Consider the following 24,741-nt stretch of genomic DNA (forward strand, 5'->3'; position numbering starts at 1 on the left):
TAAACACTATATATGGACAGAGACACTGTTGAAATCTGTTTTGACTTATTATCTATTTGTGTGGCTGCTTGTGGCTTCTCAGAAGGAGAAATCATCCTCTGACTACTATTACAGCCATATGTAATCTGTCTGCAAACCTGTCAAAATGTTTGTTTATGTGAAGCCTTTTTACTAGCAAAGCTCATAGAGTAGACCAATATTCATAACTGTAAGTATTATTTCTATCTTTAAGTCACTGCACTTTGTACATAGCTTATATTAGTCTTACTTGATACTTATTGCTTATTTTGATGTCTGCATTCTACTTTATTATTTCTGTTTTCAAATTCCGTATTGTGTTTAAGAGCAACGGTTTCAATGACTCAATTTCCCAGCAGGCCTTGAGAAGAGAGCGGGCGACGACAACCAGCCAATCGTCTTTTTCCATAGACGGAAGTTAGGAGGGGAGAGGGAATTTCAGATGGTTTACATCACGGAAGGAAAGGTTTGTCTTCTTGTCTGAAGATGTTGAATCAATGACTTCTACTCTGCGAAGATTTGAGATCGATGTCGACACCATTCGTGAACATGTAAGTCGACATTTAAAGCTGCTATAGCCAATATTCACACGGCAGTAGATTAATAAACATGCTAACAAGTTAATAGCTGGAATAGTGTAAGCTCGGTAAAGCGGTTTAATTACTATTATTATTATTATTGTTTCAGGGAGTTGTGACATCGTCTGACTCACAGACGCAGCATTTTAAGGCTCTTGTGTATTCAAAAGTGAACTGACTGAACGCAGTATCCGTGTGCAGGCTACCTGTAGCTGAGTGAAGGAAACACTGGCACCCTGTGGTCTGTTGGAGGTATTACAACTTTAAAGTAAGATTATTACACGTTTAAAGTAATCTTTCTGCGTTTATTCTTCTGGTCAGGGATGGACAACTTTGGTCACAGCAAGGGCCACATTCATTCATTTTATTCTCACTGCCAGGGGGCCCAAAGTGTAGGATGAAAATAAAGATTTACATTCAATTATGTGTCAAATGTCAGTCAACATTTATGGACATATTTCTGGTTTTTATGACTTCATGGCAGATGTTGTCATGTTTTCTTCATGTTTCCCATCAATTGATATGTAAATAAAATAATATTGGCCTGGGGACTATGTTGAGGAGTGATGTGGGGCCACATGTGGCCCCTGGGCCACCAGTTTCCCACCCCTGCTTTAGGTAGACAGCTAATGCAAGTTGCCAAAACACAATTCTTAATTTCACACAGACTTGCTGGTTCAAATCATCGAATACATGTCCAGTTGGCTGAGTAAAGACAAAGTGTAAGACAGTAAAAGATTGTAATTATTTTCCGCTCAAATATGTATATGCCTGACTTGTAATCGTTAATTTCCATCGGTTAATTCTCTTCACTTTTCTTCATTAGGATTCGTGATGAAACTTTGAATGTGGGAGCAAAAATAAGAAAGCATTTATCATTTTATTACCTGGAATTAGCTGTACATAAATCTCCCTTGTACGGCTGTCAATGCCTCGACCCCCGCAGTGATCTCTTGAAGTCTAGGCGTTCTTAAACACGCTGCAGCATACGCGGGTACATTTTTTTTAAAAAGATGAAGTTAAACTGATTTGATTAAACTGAAATAATGTCAACAATCTCATAACTGGAAGTGCAAACTCACCCTAACCCAAAGCAAACGAGCTTAGTTTAACAAATCTTCAAAGATAATATTTGAGCAGTCACATCTCGTTCCTGCTCCAGAACGTGGACAGCAAACACCGGAGCTGCTTGCGAGTGTGTTTACGAGTAAGCACGAATGTTACTTTTTCGCCTGTGTGGCATCTGTTTGCAAATACACTGATGCATGATCTGTGTCTAACTGTAACTATCTCTGCTTGATTAAGATTTTTGATAAAATTGTCTGCTACTTTTATATTGAGCAATCATTTTGTTTCCAACTATGTTTGAATCAAAATGGATCACCGTACACGAGGAAACAAGAGGCGCTTCTCATTTGGGTGTTTTTTTTTTTTTTTGCTCCTTGAAAGTGAGTATTTATATATTCACATCAGCGAGCCATAGGGGCTTTCCAGCTGAGATGATGGCAAGACATTAAACAAATTGTGTGCAGTGAGGTGATCATAAAACACAACCCTGTGGTGTCTTACTCAGACCTGTCATTATGGCAAAAAACAGCACACACACACACACACACACACACACACACACACACACACACACTATTCTCAGGCTTTCCAAATTCACGCTACACATCCCGACAAACATCCTTGTGATCTGCCCCCCCCCCATGATTTCCCCCCCATCATCATAAAAGGTGAAGAATGTTGTGTTTATTTCTCAGTAGGCCTCCGTGAATGTGTTCGTGTGAAAAGGTTTGGTCGCCTGCAGCTTTCAGGTTTGAAGCTTAGATGGTGGTAATAAGAGCTTAACATAACCAGATGAACTACCTCGATCGCCATAAATGTTCCTCTGATCATAACCTTTAATTTCACTGTTTCATAATTTAATTCTGCTCTAATGGAAAATAGGGGTAGATGTAGGCCACACACACACACACACAACGTATAAAGATGCGTTTGCAGGATGATATTTCGGGCTGGCTCGGGTCATAAAACTCCACAACAACGTGGTTTTCCTTGTTCAAGTCAAGTGGATCCACGACTGTTAACACTTAAGAAATAATGACAGCTCTTTGCGACCAATGTGGATGGTTATAAGTGTTCATTTATGTTCATTTATAATTTGATTGGATTCAAAGATCACAACATAAAAGTCGACATGGTGCAGCTGAAAAAAAGCCTCAAACAAAAGATGTTGGATGTTGTGTGTATAATCCACAGGCTTGATTATGAGTTATGATTCTTTTTCTTTTTTTTTTCCTTTTTTTTATTTGTGTGGGCTTAGGATGTCACCTTGTTCCTGAGACCATTCAGCTGAACGAGCAGATCATGTCTCAGCTGCAGCCACAGAGCCAGCTCCTCCTGAACACCGAGCAGATGCAGCTCTGGCTGGACAAAGCGGTGGCGTGGGGCCAGGCTGAGCGCCCAGAGAGCCAGAGAGACACCTGCCTGCTTTTGAACAGACTGAGGGATTTCCTTCAGCGACTCCTCACACACATCAATAGCATGGTGAGCCATTAAGAAACACTGAGCCTTTTCTTTTTACTTTAAAAAAGAAGGAGCAAGCTCTAACTTTTACATTTGTGAGAGATTGAGATAGTCCCTGACCTCTTACAGGGTTGAAACACCTTACATAATGAACTATATTAGTTAATCAGTTAGGCCTAACAGCTGTCTGATTAATCAAGCACTAAGGTAATTCAAACAGCAGCACTTCTTGTACACACACACACACACACACACACACATGCACACACTCTGGAATACGCACACGCTGACTCTTTGTCAGAGCGAGAGCTGGAAGGATCGCAGTAACAGAGGCTGCTCTGTGCTGTGCAGAGGCTGTCTGGCAGCGCTGCAGTGTTGAGTTAGTCAGGTAATAGCCGCATTGGGACCTTCGGCGCTAAACTAATGTATCCCTATATCAGGTCCAGCAAATGTGGGAAGGGGGCAGAGGACAGGAGGGGCGCAGGGCTGAGAGATCTCAGTGTTAATTCGACCTTGACGCCTGCCTCCAGCTCCCGCTCTTAGAACTCTCTGTCTTCCTGCGTTTTTTTTTTTTCTCACACAACGTACGCTGAAGAAACGTTTCTCATTTCAGCTTTACGGCCTTTTCGCTGTTTTAAATGTACGTGACACATGTTTAAATGTAACACTGTGAAGGTTAGAAGCAGTCTCAATGTCTCTCTGATGGCCTTACTTTTTTTTTTTTTTTTTTCCTTTATTCGGGCAACAATCCATTTATTTTTTTTATAGATCCAGCTCTGTCTGGCTGTTATTCATATCTGTCTGAGTCCTTCTCTGATAGCATTACTTTGAGTACATGTCATGCAGAGGTTTCAGCATGTGTAGGATGATGGAGTGGATACAAAGAAAGAGAAAAGAATGGTATAGTTTAATTGGGTTGAAATCCTTTTTTACTGGCAGTGATCTCATAAAAGAGGATTTCCTGCTTCTTGGCAGCATTTTGCATCCTTTGATGACTGAACAACTTTCCTGTGGCTTATGCACAACGATGAGAATTAGTCCTAATTATCGTTCTTTTCTGGATTCACATTGAGTCCGAAAAGTGAAGGAAGCTTCCCATCTTGATTGTGCACCTAAAGAAAACAAGAAAGTTCAACTCCACCTGTCAAAAGTACATGATCACTTGATTGATCATTGGAGCAGACTGTAAGCAGTTTGCAAAGCTGTAAATACAGGAAGTAACAGAAACAGGAAATGAAATAACTATGAGTCCATGTGCTGGGTTGAGACAAACTATTCGCCTTAGCGCAACGATGTCAGATCCAAGATTAGAGCTTGGCTGTCTGGACCCTAATTCTGTTTGGCAGGTGTTTTGGTTTCAGCACCTATTAGAGAATCTTTCATACTTTCAGAAAAAAAAAAGATGATGACAGAAAGGTGCTGATAATGGGTCTTTGTATTTATAGTGCAGAATCTCCCCTGCGGGTGCAGCAGTGCATTTGACAGCTCTGTGGAAAGTTGTGCTTGGGGTCATATACAGGCTGTCTGCTGCTTCATTTCAGCTTTTTTTTATTTTTTTAAACCAATACAAAAATATTTCCATTGTCCATATCCTTACATAAGCTGTCGATGAATGAACGGACGAAGCGCCTCAAGTGAATTTTTATTTTCTAGAGAAAGTAAAACCTGCGCTTGCTTCCATCCAGCTTTTAGTTTGAATAGAAATGCTGGGATGGAGTCATAGCTTTTAAGTTGCATGGCATCTTTCAAAGGATAGATAAACATGGGGCAGGATGCATGCACTTATGGGGTGAACATCAGTATCAACTGATATCTATCCCATTGGAAGTCAGCGGGACATTGTAAAATAATGTGTCATGCATCGCTGTCAGTAACCGATGGTAATCTGTTGTGTTGATGGACAAACTATTTATGATGATGTCGTTAGTCTGGGAGTCTTACGTTGTCTCTTGTGTGCTGTTTGGGGCGCAATCATCCTATAGTTCTATTTTGCGTGCGTCCCATAAGAGGCTACAGTCCTCAAGCGGGCAGCCTGGGTTTGAGTCCAACCCGTGGCTCCTTTACTGCACGTCATTCCTCGCTCTATTCACTACTATATCGCTCTAAAAAAACCGTGTGCTGTGGTTCGCCGAAGGGGCGTGGCATCACTTTCCCATTCCGATCAAACAGTTCCCATCTGTGCATGTCTTCGCTTCAAATTACGTCCCCAGCACAACAGCGTCAGCAGCGGGGTAATTCACTCCAACAGACGGAGACAGAGAAGAGCTGACCATCGTGATTTACACTTCCTGTTTCCCACCAAGCGTCTGATGAGAAGATTTGAACCAACTCTGCTACACCTCAAACGTTTTTTTTGTCCCATAGTTGCGACATGATTGCTCAAAGGGACTGTTTGGAAAGCCACACTGTCCAAGATAAGATGGATGCAGGGGGCGAGGAACCCTCCACTCAAGAGTGTACGTATGCTCCTCGATTCACCATAGAAACTGTGCTGATTGTTGCTCAGTGATGTCAGAGACAGAAGTGTTTCCTCACCGTTTCTCTCCGTTGTTGTCTATAAACTTGTCCCATTTGCCCCGCCGGCTCCACTTAATCAGCCACTTCTGTCTGACATGCCGGTCCCTCATCAAGACGAGGCACATTGATCCAAAGATTGCTCACAATCAGACAATGACGGCGATGCTTGATGGAGACTTGGCGCTGAAACTCCGTGATAATTACTTTCTGCCGTGAGCTGCATTTCTTAGTAACAACACATTAGTAAAGCTGTTATTATAAAGGAACATTCCTGTTTTGTTGCATCACAAATACACAAATATACACACACACACACAGACACACACATATAAAATTAAGCATGTGTTGTTGGATTGATCGGCGAGCTGAGTGTAAGGGCTGTGTTCCAGGCAGCATTGGTGGTGTTGGTGGGGGGCACAGAGGGGGCATTTAGAGAAATCCTTTTTGGACTATTCCCATCCTGCTTCCAATTAATGATGATCTCATCCACTTGAGTGAGTCGAGTAAGTCTCTTAGTCTGTCCGTTCCTCTTTTTGATCACAGAGGACTCAAGTTATATCGCTAGATACAACTCCATGTTCAGCAGTTGTTCTCTGCTTGTTTTGATGGAACGTGCGTGAAATGATTGTCAATCAATCAATCAATCTTTATTTATATAGCATCAATTCATAACGGGTGTTATCTCGAGACACTTTACAAAAACCAGGTAAAGGACCTTACTGCTTGTTTGTTAACATTAACAAAAGAGCAGGTAACAAGACCATTCCCCCGGTAGTCTAGGCCTACAGCAGCACAACTATGAGCTGGTCCTAAGCCAGCCCTAACTATACGATTTATCAAAAAGAAAAGTTTAAAGTCTACTCTTAAAAGTACCTAGTGTGTCTGCCTCCCGGACCCCGACTGGTAGACGATTCCAAAGGAGCGGTGCCTGATAACTAAAGGCTCTACCTCCCATAGTACTTTTAGATAATTTTCATGATGTTGACTCATCTACACTCGTTTCGTCTCATGTATATTCCCCTCTTTAAATAATGTGGGGTCATTTTTTCCTGCTTCTAAAACACAGTTATTTCTCCTCCTCCAATAGTCCAAAGTTTTTTTGTTTTTTTTTTGGGAGGGGGGGGGAGGGGGGTTAGGTACAGGACAGTGGATAGAGTCGGCTATCAGGGAGAGAGAGAGTGGGGAAAAAAGCCACAGGTCAATTCGACTGGCGCTGCCTGCTTTGAGGACTGTGGCCTGTGGTAAACGGAGTGTGCACACTAACCACTAGGAGCCGGACGCCCGAGTGAAAAAACGAGACCTGGCCAAGAATAGCAACAGCAAACAGCTTCAACCATAAACAAGCAAATACAGAAAGAGGTTAAAATGGCCAATGATCATATTCAACTTTTCAGCAGACACCAGACCAAAGATAGTACCTCACATTCAAAATGTGTGACAGTTTAGACTTTACTTTTTTCCACTTTACCATCACGGGGTAATTCCTTTTTACAGTTTGTGCCTAAAGTTCCCAGTTCATGCACAAAAAAAAACCTAACAAAGTGAAACAACCGTCAAGAGTTCCCACTCTGCTTTAATCAGTATGTTGATTTGTTTCATGCAGGAGGTGTGGAAAAGTAAAAAAAAAAAAAAATTAATTAAAAAAAAAGCCTTTGGATCCATTACTAATTCAGTGTTGACCCTAGGAACAACAGAATACACAACGGCCATAGAACGAAGATTAAGAAAAGGCAAGGCAAGTTTATGTATGTTGTGCTGTTCAGACATAAGTCAATTCACACAGTGCTTTACAGACCTACAGACAGGAATACATGAAAACAAAGCTTAAGGACAGAATGCAACATAAACTAAGACAGATTATACATCATTAAAAGACAGAAAAGAATGTAAAAGTACTCGATAAAATAACAACTATTAAGAAAGGAAGAATTTGTTGCAAGACAAGGTTAATACAAGTGTAAACTAGATGGAAATAAAGCATGCAGAATAAAGCAACGCTCAATTCAACAATAGTGGATAAGACTCCTTTTGAATGCACGCCTAAAGGGATAGAAATAAACAAGTGCATGACTGAGATGAGTGTCAGTGAGACTGATGGGACGTTAGGCCCAACGAGAGGCAAACAACTGAAGCTCCTCAATCATCCTGTACTTGTATTAGGAATCAGTGTTCCTGTTTTTCCTCTTATTAGCTTCAGATGAGATCCTGACCACAGCCAGCTGAATCATCTTTGGTTGAGCACAAGCACACTGCTTCAATAACAACTCTTTTATTATGTCAGATTTCTTTGTGTGGGCCTCTCCTGCGTCCAGAGTCTGTTCTCTCAAGTTAAATTAGCTCACAGATGAAACAAATGATATGGTCTGTGAATATGGGATGGATGCTAGCTAATACTGTAAATGCACATAAACATGATTCATGCACATGTGTGCAGACATGCTTGTTAATTTAAGCAATACGTCACCGCTTGGATCTGTTTTTCTTTTTCACCTCAGTGTTGTAAACCATGGTGTAGCTCTGTGTGTATTACTGTAATAGTAAACCCCGAAAATTAATACAGTGGGATAAACGTAATGCAGTACACCTGTGTCTTCATTCTCCATCGACTTGACTTGATTGTTTGTGCTTGACAAAAAGATGTAATGTTTCTTTCATACTTGGTTAGAAACAATAATGTATATTTATGTATAATTACATTTATGTAAATGCGTCGGTTTGGAAAAGACAGACTTATTTACTGATCCATTTCTCTTTGCCTTTGTTTGAAATGATAACAGCTGTGAACATCTGTTTTTCAGTGGATTACACCCTTTTTCGTGCCGTTTGACATTTCCTCACTCTCACAGGACTGCAGAGCAGAGTTTCTCTAATCAGGAGGACCTTAGAAAAGGTTAAGAAGGTTTTTAGAAAATCACTCATTCATAATCTCTACAATAAATAAAGAATACTAAAGTAAGATCGTAAAAAAATGTCAATGAAAATTGGATGGACCACATTTTAAATGTGCTGTATGATTTGTACTGTGTGATTTTTAGCTTGTATGTTGCTGTAAGTCTTTTAAATGGACCTTGAGTTTTCCAAATAAAGAAATAATAATAACATGTTTATTTGTGGACTTTTTATGTCTTTGTTTAGAAATAGCCTTAGGACAGTGGATAGAATCAGAAATCAGGGGGGGAGAGAGAGAGTGGGACGGTCACAAGCTGGATTCAAACCTGTGCCGCCTGCTTGGAGGTCCACAGCCTCCGTAAGGCCCAGTCATAAGGCACACTAACCACCAGGCTATTTACATTTAATGTTGTCAAAACAAAAAATGTGCATGAAGCCAGTCTTGATACTAAGTGACTGATGATAATCAAGAAATAAACTCTTTAAGCTTTTTTTTGTGAAAAGGTTTTAAATGATGCCAAAGCAGCACATGAAGTGTTTTTTAGTAACATCTTTGTTCTGAGGAAAGTAAGACGCTGGAGCTGCAGGTAGTCTAGTGGTTAGTGTGTGCAACCTGTACGTTGGCCAGGTTCCTCCAAGCTGGCGTCCCGGGTTCAAATTCAATCTGTGGCTCCCTTCATATGTGTGGTCCCCACTTTCTCCCCCTCCCCATTTTATCCACTGTCCTATCTCTAACACAAAGGCACAAAGAGTCCAAAAATAAACTTTTACAAAAAGAAAAAGAGACACTATTCTCCCTTTATTGTATTGTATTTGTTTGACTTAGAAATGTTCAGTTTTATTTATCAGCAAGATGTGCTGACGGGTATTTACAGACTTTCCAGTGTACGATTTTACAAGTGAAGGTCCTCGAGGAAGGCCTCATATTTATGAACTTGAACGCAAAAAAAAAAAAAAGAGTCAACATTAAAGGTTCTTCACGTTCTTAAATACAGTGTCTGCCTCAGCTTGGAACCTTCTGGATGTTTTTAATAGGCTGTGAGTTGAAATGAATCACATGGTGTGTGTTTCTGAGCTGGAAAAAAACAGCTTCAGACCCACACATACTAAAACCTTTACAGGTACGGCACCCTCGACCAGAGCCTGCTCGGAGTCTGCACTGTGTATCTCTCACTGTTCATAGTAAAGGGGGAATGCTGACAGGATGGGATACGGTTAACAAAGGGGATGCATGAGTCGTGAGCTTTGTTATGAAGCTGATTTATGATTGAGGGTACAGTGTTTGTTGTTGCAGCAGAAGATTGCTCGGTAAAAAGGATAAAACGTGACAGGTTGATGCAGTTGAAGATATGTAAACGTCTTTGATAACGTGACATTTTTACCTTATTTTCTCACATTAAAGACTGACCAGATGTTGAAATACCTTTACTTTCCGCTACATAATTAAAAACAAGTTCGACTTAATAAAAAGAAAACTTAAACATTCATTTTCTTCTGTCTGTGGCTTTCTCTGTTTTGTCCCAAAGAGCTCCACAACAGAGACCATGAAGACACTTCCCTTCTTGGGCCAGTTTCTTGGACGACTGTGCTGGAACCCTTGTGTCACTGCTGATGGTGAGTTCAGAAAAAACCCCATCCAGCTTGGATAAACAGTAGACAGATACAGATAGGCTAATGGCAGACATGAGTCATTTTGCTGCTTGAACTCTTCAGCGCTACATTAAAGCAGAAATCGAACTTACATGTGGAGATTTTTTTAACTTTTTTTAAACTGTCTGTGTTGTGGTGTTTTGATGTTTGCAGCTGCAGGCAGAACACTTTTGTTCCAGTGTCTGTGGGGTCTTTACTCAGAGCATCCAGCCAATGCTGTGGAAAGAAAAGCCAACCAGTGGATAAAGGTAAGATCAGGTGTATTTTGAATAATAAGTGACCTTTAAATGAATTAACCTCATTCTGATAACAATACCTCAGTACATCGTATCACATGGAAAAGTAGGTTTCATAATGATGTCTTCAATCAAATCACAGGCTTAATTAGAACAGTTCTAATATCAATGCAACGATAACAAAATATTCCCAGTTTCTCATAGCCCAAAGCATCTTCATTTTATGAGATGGGGAGGGAAAATGTAAACACAACTAGTAATCTGTATCATTCTCCGGCCACATTTTTCTCTGTAGTTGACTTTGGGTAATTTTGGACAACAACAGTTTGATGCTGAGATTTTAAACAAAGTATTTGCCGGGGTAAGTTACTTGATAAAGTTAGCTTACCAGAGAGAGCAATATTAAATCGTCTTTACTTCCTGCATGCTTTCATTGGTTATATGGTATAACACACACAAAAGACAAAGCCAAGGATGTGGGGAGCTGGTGGAAACAAAACCATTTCTTCTTCATCGATAAATGAGTGCCTGATTTCACCAATTCAAAACATACTTTAGTTGTTACTGTATTATCTTTCCCAAGTATGCATCGTGGTCCTTTTCTCAAATTTTCATTCCGGATCTGTTTTCTTTTCATGTCCTTATTAGTTTTTGACTATCATCACTTGAACAAATACTCCTCGAAAAGAATCTGTGTAGGACCGCCTGTGGGCTGCTGAAGAGATTTTCTCTCTAATTTGCTTTTAATAGGAGTTCTCTCGCCAGGCCTCCGTGTCTCCTCTCCAACGGGACATGGATGATGAATGAGGAAGATTGGGTCTCTGTTAGTCTTAGCCTTCTGTGCCCAAAACTGTAAAACATATTCCGCAAGCAAATTAAAATGGACTGTTTCACTGCCCCTCGTCACCAGAGAAGGCTCAGCCTTTATGCTGTGGTTAGTTGATCTCGCTCACTGTGTGTTTTTGAGGCTCGCACACAAAGGAAGGAACGAGAACAGAGGGAAGAAAAGATTCTGTAATTTTCAACTTTGAGAGGGTTCACACAGATGGCTTATGATAAACAATGTGGGACCTTCACATTTTTGCCAGATTAACTGTGTGTTTGTGTTCTTTTGATTAATTTCTCATCTAATAAAACATCTCGCTAATTAAAACAGGGCCTTGAAAGTAAACCACAAAATTTGCCAGATGGTCTTTGACCCTAAAGAGGGGAAGCTGAGTGCAAGTGTGCTTGGATGTGTTTGCTTATGGCCGAGTTATTGTATAGGTACATGTTTGCATCTCTCTACTGTGTGTGTGTGTGTGTGTGTGTGTATATATTTTTTTTGTTTTTTTATATAGATTTAAACAGAACAAGGATTGCGCAATGGATTTTACGTTTATTTTTTAAGCCCTTTGTGAATCACTTTACATTTCATTGTTTCTTTTATTCAGTCCTCCAGAAAACCCAATATGTTTAAGAAGAAGATGGAGATATACTTTATTAATCCCATGAGGGGAAATTCACATGTACACTCTGTTATTTAGATGTGCTACGCACATAAAGGCAGAAATGAACATGCACAAACAGGATCCTATGGAGTTCTGTGCCTTGCTCAAGGGCACCTCGGCAGAATAACGGAAGCTAGCTGACCAATTTCCAGGCATGATCTGAACCATAGCTAACATTTGCAGTGAAGAGCAGCGACTTTAACAAACTCAAATTTCAGTTCCCCTCATCACCCCTACCTGGAAGAAAAACAACCTCAATTTGTTTCAAAGTTCTGAAGCACAGGAAGTGACATCGCAGTTTTCACTTGTGAACACACGGAGGAGCAGCTTCGTCAGTCTAGCTGTGTCTTCCCTCCTCTGTTTTTAAATGTTTCTGTGTTGATCCATGAACGTCTTTACCTCCGGAGGACTTTCACACTTCTTTTGCGGCGTGCATCCCTCAAGTCTCTTCAGACTGAGCTCCTGCTGCCCCATAAAGCACTGTTATCTCCACTCTAACTTCTTACTAGTGTCAGTTATGGAGACCCTGTGGATAGAGCCATAGCCCTTATCTCTTTACTACTGAACCTTAAACTGTTATTTAACAAGAAATCTCATCCTGCTTTTTTGTAACATACACATCTCTGCCTTGGAAGACAACAACAAAACAAAAGATCCTTCTGCAGCGGGAAGTTTATAGCTGACGCCGACCCCTTATGAGCTTTCACACAGAAAAGACAACTACATCAAAAAAGTGAATCATAAAGATCATTTCTTCAAGTCACAAAGAAGCACCAATAATAATACACCAATACTAATGTCAGTCGGTTTCATTAAGATCTCTTCACAGGAGCTTTACAGAAACTAATTAATCACTCAATCAACAATCTTTATTTGCAGAGCCAATTAGGTCCTTCACAAAAAGCAGGTGAAAGACCTTACTCATTGTTATGTTACAAAAGCCCAACGCTTGTCCATCATGAGCACAGCACTTAGCAACATTTAGCAAAGTTACAGTGGCAAAAATTAAACTCCCTTTAAAAAGGCAGAAACGATGGTAGGGTTAGATGTGTCCTTTGGTTTGGTCCAAATCAGGCTGAAACAGTTGAAAACAAGATACTGGAAAATATATATATATATGTATATATATAATTTTACCTTCTTAAAAGCTGTGAAATCGACTTCTTTTACTCCTACGAAACATCTATTTGTCCATTATTTTTCACCTTTTGTGGAAGTAGTCAGTTGTAGCTGAGTGCTTTAGTTACAGCTGTACAGATGTCACTGAGTCCACTCATGGACCGGATAAAAGTGTCCAAAGAATACAAGTACAATAAACTGATAACCCACTCTGCAGCCTCCCCTCAGTCTCCTCAGAAGAACACTCCACTCCCCACAAACAACAGGAATGGCGGGAAGTGCAACAAAACCTACTCACCGCAGCTCGTCCCGTCTGGGGGAGCAGGGCAGATGTATGGTTTTAGGCCAGAGATGGTCTGTGTCTGTGTTGTGTTGGACTGCCTGTCCTGGAATGTACAATGCAGCCTGTTTTCTGTTAGCTCTGTCTGATCTTTCTCCCCAGCATTGTTTTCTTGCTTGCTCCATAATAGACTGATGGTCTGGTGCTAAATGGCACCTTAATACTGCACATGTTTCGTGCATTTTTTCACATGTGTTTGTGAGCATATGTGCAAAAAAACATGACTTTTACTGCTACTGCCACTCACTTATCCACATCTGAGTGTTCTCACTGGTTTTGATGAATGCTGGGTACAACCACATGGCTGTAGGCTGCGTCAGATAGTCATTTGCTCAATCCGTCTACTTCTCTACATCCTGTGCTAGCGGGGGGACCACACAATGCTGCAGAATGGCATATTCTTTGAGGAGATGACAGACGAGTAAAGCATGAGAGTTTGATATTAGAGGGCTGGATGATGGTCGTTTTGATAGTTTCATCTTTGATGTGTAACTTCACTGTATCCAACAGATGAAACACAGGTAGGCCCTGGAGCTCCTCAGACAGCTTTGTAGTTTCAAACCATGTGCAGCTTTCACCGTTTTCACTCTTTTTTTATTTTAACTCTGGGTTACTCTTTTTACATCTTTGTACATGTACTGACCAAACAAATAACATACAAAAGTAAGATAAAGAGGTCCTGGTATGAGATATGTTTTCAACTTTGATCCACACAAGCTTTTTCCGAAGCTTCCAAAGATTTTTTGGGGGGCTTTTGCCTTTTTTCTGAATAGGATACATCAACAATGACATGAAATGGTTTCAAGGTTCTATGGGTAGAACGAGTGGAGGATGACCCACAACAAACAGAGTCAAGATCAGGAATCCTACCTGCGACCTGTGCTTCAAGGACTGTAGCTTCTATTCATGGATTGCCTGCAACTGAGCTAAACCAACGCCCCCATGCTGCTCTTTATTCTACACTGAGCTCATCCTCTCTTCTGTGTTTAATAGACAAACACATGGGTAGCATCAGGCTTCTCTTTTAACTCTCGACAATACAGCTAAATAGCCCTTTGCCAATAATGGCACATTGTTCATTGAATGTCAGATATTTAAATTTAGGATTAGAGTCATATTTGATGTCATTTTAACTTTCCAGCTCTCCAGTGTTTAGTGTGTAAGCCAGTTTTTCTTTGCATAACAAAAACATATTGAAAATTGTTATCACTCCTATGTTGCTGTGAAAAAAACATTGACACATCATGTCAGAAACGGTATCAGGGTTTGAGTTATTGTAGGTGGTTTAAGATCGGTTTACATTTAGATTCAATCTAGATTCAGTCAATCACGCAAACTGTCTCTATAACTATATATGTCAAAAACCACTCATAGTTTATAGTCAATAAATTACATCATTAGCCTACATGAATAGGAGGAAAGTACTTTCTTTTCTGTTACACACGTGTTTATGGCCTTGATGTCTGTACACAAGTTTTACCACCACTGCTCATTACTTTGTTACTTATGTGTTCTCGTTTCCTGCATTTCATCTCCCCTCTTCACGTCTCTGCTGTTTTGACCATATGAGAGAGTATACTTGGGTCTTTCTTTCATTGGTTTGGGTAGAATTCAATCTTGGCTTTGTAATTGTTAACAGGCACCCATCAAAACCAACCAACCAAGACTTTCTGCCTCGTGCATTTTTCCTCCATCCTCTGTTTTAATTTTAGATTTATGGAGGGCTTATTTTCTATGGCAACACCATGTCCAAGCCCCCAAAGCCAGCTTCATTGTTGTTTTCATTGCAAGAGAAAGTCGACTTTTGACCTGAAGAATTTGCTATCCATCCCTTTACCCCTCATCTCATTCCTCTGGTGACCACACCCTCTTTTTTCCCCTTTGCAGCAAATTGAACCATCGCATTGCGTTCCAGTCTCTATCCGCCATTCCTTCTAACCAGCCTTCCTTCTCTCTCTTCTCCCCACTGTGCCTCCTTTCCCCGGGTGGGATAAGTGTGATTGGTTTTGTATGTACTCGATGTGCAGAGTTTGAGGACGCTCAGATGGTAGTGATTGGGGTTGTTTTGTAAGACTATGTGGAGGGTAAGCATCTTAGCGTGCTGTAGGGCCCGGCCAAGGAAACCACACAGCTCCACCAGCAGCACTGCAGCACTCCACTGCCTGGGAGTGCAGGGTTTTCTCCTTCACTTGTTGTTTTTTATGTCCCCCTCCTTTTCTTTTCTTTTTTTTTTAACATATGGTGCCTCTTTCAATCTCTTTAACTCCTCATCTCCTGTTGATCCTCTTTCATCTGAAGTTTGAAAGGGATTTGTACTTCTCTTAGTGGTCTGGATGTTTCAGTGTTTTTGGTTCACTGGAGTTGTAAAATCGGTGCGTGCTGAAGATGTGAGGCCTTGGCTTTCTCTGTTGGATCACACTTGTTCAAACATGTACCAGGAGATCAACTTCTTGTGGTGCGTTAGAGGACCGCTCCTAAGGTCTCAATTAATCACTCATTCCAATGTGAAGGTCTTTTGCAATTTCCTCACACTTTGTGAATACTGATTAACAAAACAAACTTTACCATGAGCTTCAACGAAGTCACTGAATGTCGAGCGCACGATCTTGTTGTGAGTTGAGATTCTTCTGAGATGAAAAGCTCTCTCCTGACTTCAAAAACGTACAGTATGAGTCGAGTGTTCCCTCTCTTTGTTCCTTCGTTATGCGTCGTGTTTTTTTTTTTTTTTTTTCCACAGACGAGAATCAGCTGAGTTTATTGGTCTGGTTTTATCAGAGTATGATGAGGCCCCTTCTGAAAAATGCTTGTAAAACACCAAGGCCGTCTGTAACAAAGAATGTTCATTTCTCAAGTTGCTCATATGCTGTCCATACATTCTCGCTTACTGGAATGCCTTTTCTGCACTCATGTGGTTCGAATGATGTGACGCCGACAGAGTCATCCTACAGTGTATGTTCCAGTAACTAATTAGCTTTGATGTCATGGATCTCAGGGTTTGAGCATGTTGCATTAAGATCTTTTTAAATATGCACATGAAGTGATAATAATAATCGGCTGCACATTGTGCCGCCTCTCCTCCCACAGAAACTATTTTGTCAACTTGCTACAGAAGAGGAAGATGATGCAGCCCAGGCTTTTCTGAAGCAAGTGAACGTTCCACCTCATGAGTACCATCTCAAAGTGCTGAGAAAGGTATCGGCCTTCTGTTGCTGCTGTTAACTAAATCTTGCCTGCATAAGTTAGTCCCTGTAAACAGAAGCACGTCGACCCTCTTGTTGACTGCAGGGGCCGACCTGTGGTGTTGACTTAAGTGCACTCACAGATAAATAACATTTATTAACCCTTTCTGTCTCCTTTAATCATACCTACTTGAACCAGTAACATTAAGGAAGGCAGATGTTTTAAACACTGAAGAGTGGCAACTTGTACAATGTCTGACTTGAAGAATACGTTTATTGGCAACATTTTGGGATTGAAATGTTGTGTATACGTTTATTTCTGATAGTTTGCAGGAGTTTGCTTTGGAAGCGCCTGGCTGGTGAAATAGATCCACAAGTATTGTTTCAACAGTTTAAAGTACACAAAAGAAAAAGTGCTGCATGTAAATTGCAGAGAAGGTTTACGACAAAGTAAGTCTCAGAGCATAGTTTAGTATTACTGGTTGTCACTGAAAGAGGGGCCCTGACCATACACGTGTCGACATTGTTTAAATAATATTCTCCTCATTTCAGATGGTTGCAATGCTGCAGGAAAACATCGTGAAGAGCTGCAGTTCTTCAAGCAGCATGAATCTGAGGTACGAGAACTACAACCATCAGTGAAACGTATGGCCGATTCATCATTCAGAATATCTTCTTAACCGATTGTTTTGTCTATAAGGAGTCCGAAAATGATCTAGTCTCCAGAGACTATCATGATGACTTTATATGAATCCTTTTCAGCCAACATACTGGCAAAACTTACAAAGATAATCAATTTAATATGCTCGAGAACAGGGGAGAGATCTATGTCCTCCTTTTGAACAGCTTAAACGAGAGAATGTTTGCCATTTTCTTTTTAGAGGTCAAACTAAAAGCCAAATAGTCGCTGATTTGTTGGCTGATTGGTGACGTTCTTCTTCTTCCAAAATAGATCAGGTCTTGAACATTAGCATGCCGTGTGGTATGAGATGCTGCCTTAAGTCAATTCTTTACATTATGTGAGAGAAGATCAAAGCACACCAAACTTTCAAGCCTTTCAAACCCCTGGAGGTATGAATTCTTATCTTTCCATGCACTTCATGAGAAGTCCTGTTTGATACTATGTGACTGTTTGCAGGTGTCGCTGTGACCGCATTCAGGCCACGTCCGAGGCTTGTGTCCCGCTTGTCACGTGTCCTGAGGCTGCTCCTCTCATCGGTGCTCTGCTGCAGCAGGCGATGACATGTGTCCGGGCAACACTTAGTGGGGACTTTCTGGACGCTCTCAGCTCTGCCTACTTAAGGTAAGGGGAGGCAATTAAGTGTGAAGACTGTTTGTTTTTATCTTAAATCAGTCCCAACACATCATAATGTTTCCACCTTAAAGTTTAAACTGTGTTTGATTTCATTATAGCCGCTGCTTGTCATTGGAGGAGCAGGCAGTCGTGTCTCTGTGGTATCATAACCTGCCCAGCCTGGAAGAAAGCGTGCTCAGACTGCTGGAGTGTGCTCAGACCAACACTGAATCACCACCACACACGCTTGAGCAGCAACTAACACAATCACTGCTGGTGGGTAATCATGTGTGTGTTGAGGGAATAAAACATATGAAAGTCATATTTGCAGAAATGAAGATTATGATGGACTTTTTTTTAATATGGACTGGCAGATTTTCTCGACCAATCAAGAAAGTTTTATTTGCTCTGAGAAGTGAGTGTGATTTTCAGTTTGTCTCCTTTGTCCAAGCAGCAGAACAAAAACTCAAAGATATAAACTCAATGGTTATATTAAAAAGAAAACAAGGGGGAGAGCAGAGCCAGTGATATTTGGCTGTTTTGCTTTGTAAAAATAATCCATGTCTTTAATAGAGATGTGCCCGACTAGCTGACTTAATGATTAAATGTCGTCAACCTCACGAGTTGGCACCAGAATTACAAGTTGGTTAATGACATATTAATATCTCGGCCAAATATTGTGTCCATGCTGTAACGCAGCCGCCCACCACGAGCCAGAGCTCATGTCATGAACTCGCTGTAGCTCCAGTCGCCAAGCCATTTCAAAAACATTTTGCTAACATTTTCACTGTTTACTGAGTGTTTTCTTAACTTTCGACCGCTTGTCTGAATCTGAATATTGCACCTCCATGCACGAACATATTGGGGTTATTAGGAAAAAGAAAGTCGTCCATGACAGCCTAGCAGTGGATGAAAGTAAACTGTGATGTATTTTGACAGCTAAAACTTATGGTCATATCAAAAGATTCACATGTGACCTTCTTGAAGGCCTTGTGTTATGTTCACAGTTCCATTTGGAGAGCCGTGCGTGAAATGTTGTGACATTGTTGTTTGGCATTTTCAGCTATTTTCCTGCTGCGTGAGCTGGCAGCATTTCGACTGTTGATAAATTGGTGACATGTTGCTGCTGTTAAATGGATTTGTTGTGTACATACTTTGCCTCATATGCCTCGAATTACTGAGTCTCACATCAGATATCTCTGCACAGCCCATATGTGTTTGGCTGTACTTTTAACTGCTTAGTTAAACTGTGAAACCAAACTGCGCTTGCTCATTTTATCATGAAGTTTAGTGTTGAAATGTTTGCATATACATCGTTTTTTTGGATGTGTCACATCGGCTTTTGTGGTTGATCTTTATTGACTCTTTTTGCCCGGCCAACTCACACCATTTGGCTTTCCTCTGCATGCATCTCACATCATTTGGCTCGCTCTAAACTGCCTCTCACATCATTTGGCCTGTGCTACACAGCCTTTACTGTGCATGGTAAGTACTGAACCTCTGTCACTTGAGTCCATGGCCACTCCTCACTTCATTTAACTTAAGATCATGCCAAGTTCACAAGTCAGCAAAGATTCATAGATGTAGATCTCATGCAAAAAACAACAATCAAAACGAATCTGGAAAAAAAATTGATTTTTTTGTTTTTTTGTTCCTTTCATTTGGCTGCATTTAATTTGATCAGTAATAATAATAAGTAACAAAAACTCAATGGTTTACTGGGACTAGACAACCACTATCAAAAACTCATAGAAAACATAGAAGGTGCAACTGTATCTTCCATGGTGTTGAAGTCAAGACCACACTAAGCCAGACCAAGACATACTTTAGATCAGAGCGCTCTGAGAACAAGTTACTAAACGATCGAGATCGAGTCAAAACCACGACCATTTAGCTCGAAACGACAGAAAGAAATGTGTTCTGTCAGAATCAAAGTAATATTGTGGAAAAATAGCCTTTCAGTTGTGGGCTTGATTTAAAAATCTGGTGTCCACCGAGTCTAAGACAGAGACAAGACTGTCCTTCCAGAATTCAAACCTGTCCAGTGTACAGTCTTACAGACAGAGCAGGCACGACGGAAAGAGTCGAGGGAAAGAGATTGATCTATATAGACACGTTTTCTGATGATTGTTTCTGCCAAACTTTGCAGCCAGTATTAGAATACGTCACGCGTACCATCATGAATGGCATCCTGTTCACTTCGGTTACTGATTGCCTTTGGTAACTATGAGTGTACGGAAACCTGTGGTGAGAAACCAGAATTGACCTGCCATTTGGCCTCGTGTAAGCTGAACTTCAGTAAAGTTTGTCAGTTGTGTCAAGCCCGTTTTCCCAGAGTGATGGTCCACTGGAGCTGCGCACAACATAACTAGCTAGTATTGCACCTTCTTCAGTTCAGGAGCTTTTTCCATAAAAGAAGATCATTGATGTACATGTACTGCATGTGAAACACGAACACGGCATGTAAAGAAATTCACCTTCCTGTTGATTGAACTGAATTGCATCGTCTTGAGTTTGTTGGGTTGAAACGAGACGAGCTGCAAACACTTGAATGAACTTTTCGTATGTGTGTGTAAAAGAGAGAGAAATGAACAGTAAAGCGTCTCATCTATTTCTCTGTTTTTACCACCTTGCTGGTTGAGTGTGTGCAGGCGAACCCTCGCTCACATATGTATCCTGTCGCCGTGCTTGTTTGTGATATTGCATCTGGTGTTGTGTGTCAGTCATAAAGAGGGTAGAGGAAGTATAGATTTAGCTTTCACTCAGCCGTCAGGATGTTTGGGTATCAGATGTGTGTTCACCGTGTGCATGTCCGTGTAAGCAAGTCTTTGTTAGTACACACGTGTAAAGAAAAAAAAACACACAAAAAAAACAATAGGCGTCTAAGTGGAGTGGCTCGTCTCTTTCCTCGCCTCCCTTTCACTTTCTGCAATCAAAAACGGGAAACATGAAATTAGGCTCACATTCCTCGTTTTGCCTGTTCCCTCCCCCCGTGATCCAGTGAGAAACAAAGGCCCTATAACAATAAACACTCACTTCCTGTGCCTAACTGCCAAAAACAGGATGTTTGTTGTGTGCTGTAATTGACCCTCCTTGAAGTGTTAGTGGTAAGGTATGGAGGAGGACTCTCAAAAAACCCCATCTGTTTTCACTAGGGGGAACCATGACAGTTTGCACACATGTATGCGTGCTGGCATGCAACCCACACATGCACAATCTCACTGACATACCGAAACCGTATGCCCGTTTATTGCTCATGGCCACCATACCGTTACAAGTAAACTCTTCCTTTGTTTGATTAATGAGAGGCAAAAGAAGAAACAGACAACCAAACTAAGGATACAAGCACTTGATTTGTTTTTCGGAAGACTGTAATAACACCACATAAACACTGGGTGGGGCTGTTTGTTCATCCGAACCGCACTCACGCTGTAATTGGTCTTTATTTCTGGCACTTTTCTGATTTACAAGACCAGCTTGAAATGTGTCGGTGCTTACATGGTTTACATGTACTTTGATCATTGTAATTCGTGACTTACTTCACTTCTGACCACCGACAGAAATTGCAGGTTTTTATTTGGCTGATAGTGAATGAGCAAAAAATCAATTTGTCTTCTGCACGTGTTACACTGCAGGAGTGATGAGCTGTAAAGTAGACTGCATATGCTCCCCATATAGGGAGATATCCCTCTATATGAGTATGAGCTGGGGGTGGGTGTGGAGACAATAATTAGGGACATGAAGAGATATATAAACATGAGGAGGGAGGCAGTCATGAACAGTACAGCTGTTAAATGTTTGCGCTGGGGCGTTTTAGAATGTGTTAAATCTGAAACACATGATGAGCGTGCATTAGGAAGAGATGAGGGAGCAAGTGTGTGTTTGAGTGTGCGTGTGAGGGAAGCACTGACAGTGTAGTAAACTGAGTGGTTAATGGGGAGAGAGAGTGAAAACTGGGAGGAGCAGGAAATCTTAAGGTAGAGGATGTTTGTAGGTGATGCAACAGTGACACCCAGTGGGGGTTAGATGTGGTGTGGCTTTTTTGCAATGTTTGAATTTGTTTAGATTTTCCAGGGAGCCTTTTATAAAATCTGTCCAGGTACAACAGAAACAAATGTTTTTTTTCATTGGGCATTGTCCCTGTAAAATAAAAATAAATAAATAGAAAAAGTGTCTCTAATGGAAGCTAATGTTAGCAGCAATAATTGACCCTGTAGTACAGACTTTGTAACTAGTTTGTGTGTGTGTTTTTCAGCCCAAAGCCTGCGCTCAGCATTGCTCCATATTCTTGGTTGTAAACGACATCTTCAGGTGAGAACTGTGTGATCTTCATGTGTAAGAGTGATGTGATTATGGTTCATATTTTAGCTTTCTGTATTTTTTAATTAATGAAGTACACTAAGATGGTCTGTCTGTCTGACAGGTCCGTTCTGAAACAAGCTGAAGGAAATGAGCCTGTTAAGCATCTAATCCAAACATTTACCTGCTGTTTCCTCCGGGAACTGTCTCTACAGCAGCAGCAGCAGCAGGTAAGCCCCAACTTCACTGCAAAAGATCCAAATGGTGTGGTTCTCGCTGGCCAAGTGGTTGGTTCACACATCCAATGTACAGAGGCTTTTGTCCTCAGATCAAGCGGGCCTGGGTTCAACTCCTTTCTTACATGTCATTCACTATTCTCTTTCTGTCCTCGGTTTACAGCTCTATCTACTATCCATTCTACAGAAACAGCCCACATCTTTGAAGAAGATCCAAAATAAATCAAAACGTCCTGATTTGTTTGAATTTCTCTTAGGACAATTAAGAATATCCAGCAAATCTTTGCTGGACCAAGTGAATTTGGATTATTCTTGAAAATTCCAAATGATTTAGATTTTTGATCCACTTATTATTTAACCTGCTGATCTTTACAGATCCAATTTTTTTTCCCATTTTAAAATCAAGTGAATTATAAAGTACGATCCATTTTGCAGGGACCAAAATGTTAAAGGAGGAATGTGCAGCCTTTCGATCCTGTAGGTGTCAGCGGCACACCTCCAACCCCTCCCCACTCGAGGCACATGAAGGAGTTTTCAACTAGAACGCACCATAATGAAGCTCCATTAAGAACATTTGTCTTTCGCTTGAGCTTTTGTCTTGAGCTGCAGTTGCCTGTGTCCTGTGTTGTGTTAGCAGGCTAATGTTAGCACTCCTTGGTTAACTCATAGCTTCAAATAAATGGACACAGAATGATAAAAGCAGTGAGTAGGCTACGTATGTTGTTCTTCTTTTCTATAGTCCTTGACTAAAACAGCTTTTATACTCAAGGCCGTCCCGCCCACGTAAACATGATTTTTAACACGCTCCTGAACAGCACAGCTGGCGGGACTCGCACACCTCACTTCATGACTCTGAGAGACATTTACACAGGATTCACAGTATTTGAATTCTGCTGTATTTATGCGTAAAATCACACATTCTACCTCTATAATGATGCTTGGTTTCTAACAGCAGAGAAAACACTTTGAATCAGGTAACTTCAGATTTTGATCATACTTCTGGCGTTAAGGATTCTATCACACGTCCATTTAATATTCAGTATAACAGCAGAGTCGACCTTCACCTACTGTTCATAATAGATACCCAATGCTTGTAATTCACCATCTTTGCCGGTAATAAAAACATGCTCACTTTGCTGCAGGCTGAGGCGCACACACAGGGTGCTGACGATCACCTCGCCTCTGCAGGCAAATTCACTTAGCAATTGATGAATCCTCCGCATCATTATCACCTGATCTCCAGCAGCGAGCTCGCTGCTCACACACCACAAACACCTTTGCCGAGTAGACAATAAATGCTAATCACTTTAAAATTTGCAGCTTTGTATGTGAACTTAATAAAACACCTGCAATGTGTGGAAACCACTTTGAGCTGTTACAGTGATGTGCCACAACAGACCTCTCAACATTGCCCAAACTCTAAACTCCAACAGAGTCAGATACACATCACTCTGATGTCGCAGAGGGGGGCTCCCTCTTCACTCAAATGTCGGCCATTACTGTCGCAATGCACAAATACCCCAGATGTGTTGAGCCATAGGTGTGATTTATAACCTGCTGTACAATCTTTAAAATCTAGCCATTCTCCCTTTCACCTCTATTAACCAGTAGATGGCAGTGCTACAGTGTTTTGACGGGGGACCCAGCTTTAATGGCTGTAGTCACAGTGCACTAAACGCTCCCTATTACATGCTACATTAGGCACTAGCACCTACTGTATCACCGCTACACAGCCTTCCATTCTAAATGTCATTTCTCAGGCTTTCAGAGCTCAGTGATGTATGAGTTCAAGGTAAGTAGGATTTACATTTACGGAGCTAAATTTGTGCTCTATATTGTTTCAGACGAGAGGATCTCTGAAGGCCTGGTTCCCACAGTCACCTCAGAGGCTGCTTGTTCCTCTTCTGACCCTGCCGTCAGGTCAGTGCTTACACACACACACACACACACACGCACACACTCAACCAAAGTGTGTCTTCCACAGGATATCTCACCGTGAGAGAATGCACAAAACCCTGCATTGTGAGACTCAGTCCTCAACGCTAACTGTGTGTCAACACAGTTTTCCTGCTGCACAGTGAACGGGCTCCTGTGTGTCTTGCTTTTGCTTATCAATTATATATATTTAAAAACTATGTTCAGTGTTTTATGGCAGGTATAAAAGTTGACACACTCTGATCTATAGATGGGTTACATGAACACACACTGGACTTTTCTGTTTCCCCTGCACACTGTGTTTAATGGTATACTTTAAGATAGTTCTACTTACCATCATCAGAAGAACACTACTGCATCTTTGCATTCCTTTCATAGAGAATAAACATGATCATTTTGACTTGATTTGAATTGTCAGTGTTTGTGTGTGGG

General features: G+C 41.0%; 1 protein-coding gene across 6 annotated transcripts in view; it reads left to right on the forward strand.

Moving 5' to 3' along the window:
- Nucleotides 1-382: 382 nt before the first annotated feature.
- The window catches only part of fancc (FA complementation group C), a 38,078-nt gene continuing 13,719 nt past the window's right edge, over nt 383-24,741 (forward strand). For 2 of the 6 annotated variants that reach the window (XM_079368574.1, XM_079368569.1), the window contains exons 1-11: nt 383-569; nt 2,923-3,146; nt 10,058-10,145; nt 10,335-10,429; nt 16,451-16,558; nt 17,098-17,162; nt 17,684-17,848; nt 17,959-18,115; nt 22,095-22,150; nt 22,263-22,368; nt 24,216-24,294. In XM_079368574.1, the coding sequence (XP_079224700.1) occupies nt 2,967-3,146; nt 10,058-10,145; nt 10,335-10,429; nt 16,451-16,558; nt 17,098-17,162; nt 17,684-17,848; nt 17,959-18,115; nt 22,095-22,150; nt 22,263-22,368; nt 24,216-24,294 (1,099 nt within the window). In that variant the 5' untranslated portion in view covers nt 383-569; nt 2,923-2,966. Of the gene's footprint in view, nt 570-705; nt 865-2,922; nt 3,147-10,057; nt 10,146-10,334; nt 10,430-16,450; nt 16,559-17,097; nt 17,163-17,683; nt 17,849-17,958; nt 18,116-22,094; nt 22,151-22,262; nt 22,369-24,215; nt 24,295-24,741 lie in introns of all 6 variants that reach the window. The other 4 variants (XM_079368571.1, XM_079368570.1, XM_079368572.1 and 1 more) reach the window with 4 other exon arrangements.

Source organism: Symphodus melops (genome assembly GCF_947650265.1).
Source record: "Symphodus melops genome assembly, chromosome: 1".
In the NCBI taxonomy this organism is placed as follows: Eukaryota; Metazoa; Chordata; class Actinopteri; order Labriformes; family Labridae; genus Symphodus; species Symphodus melops.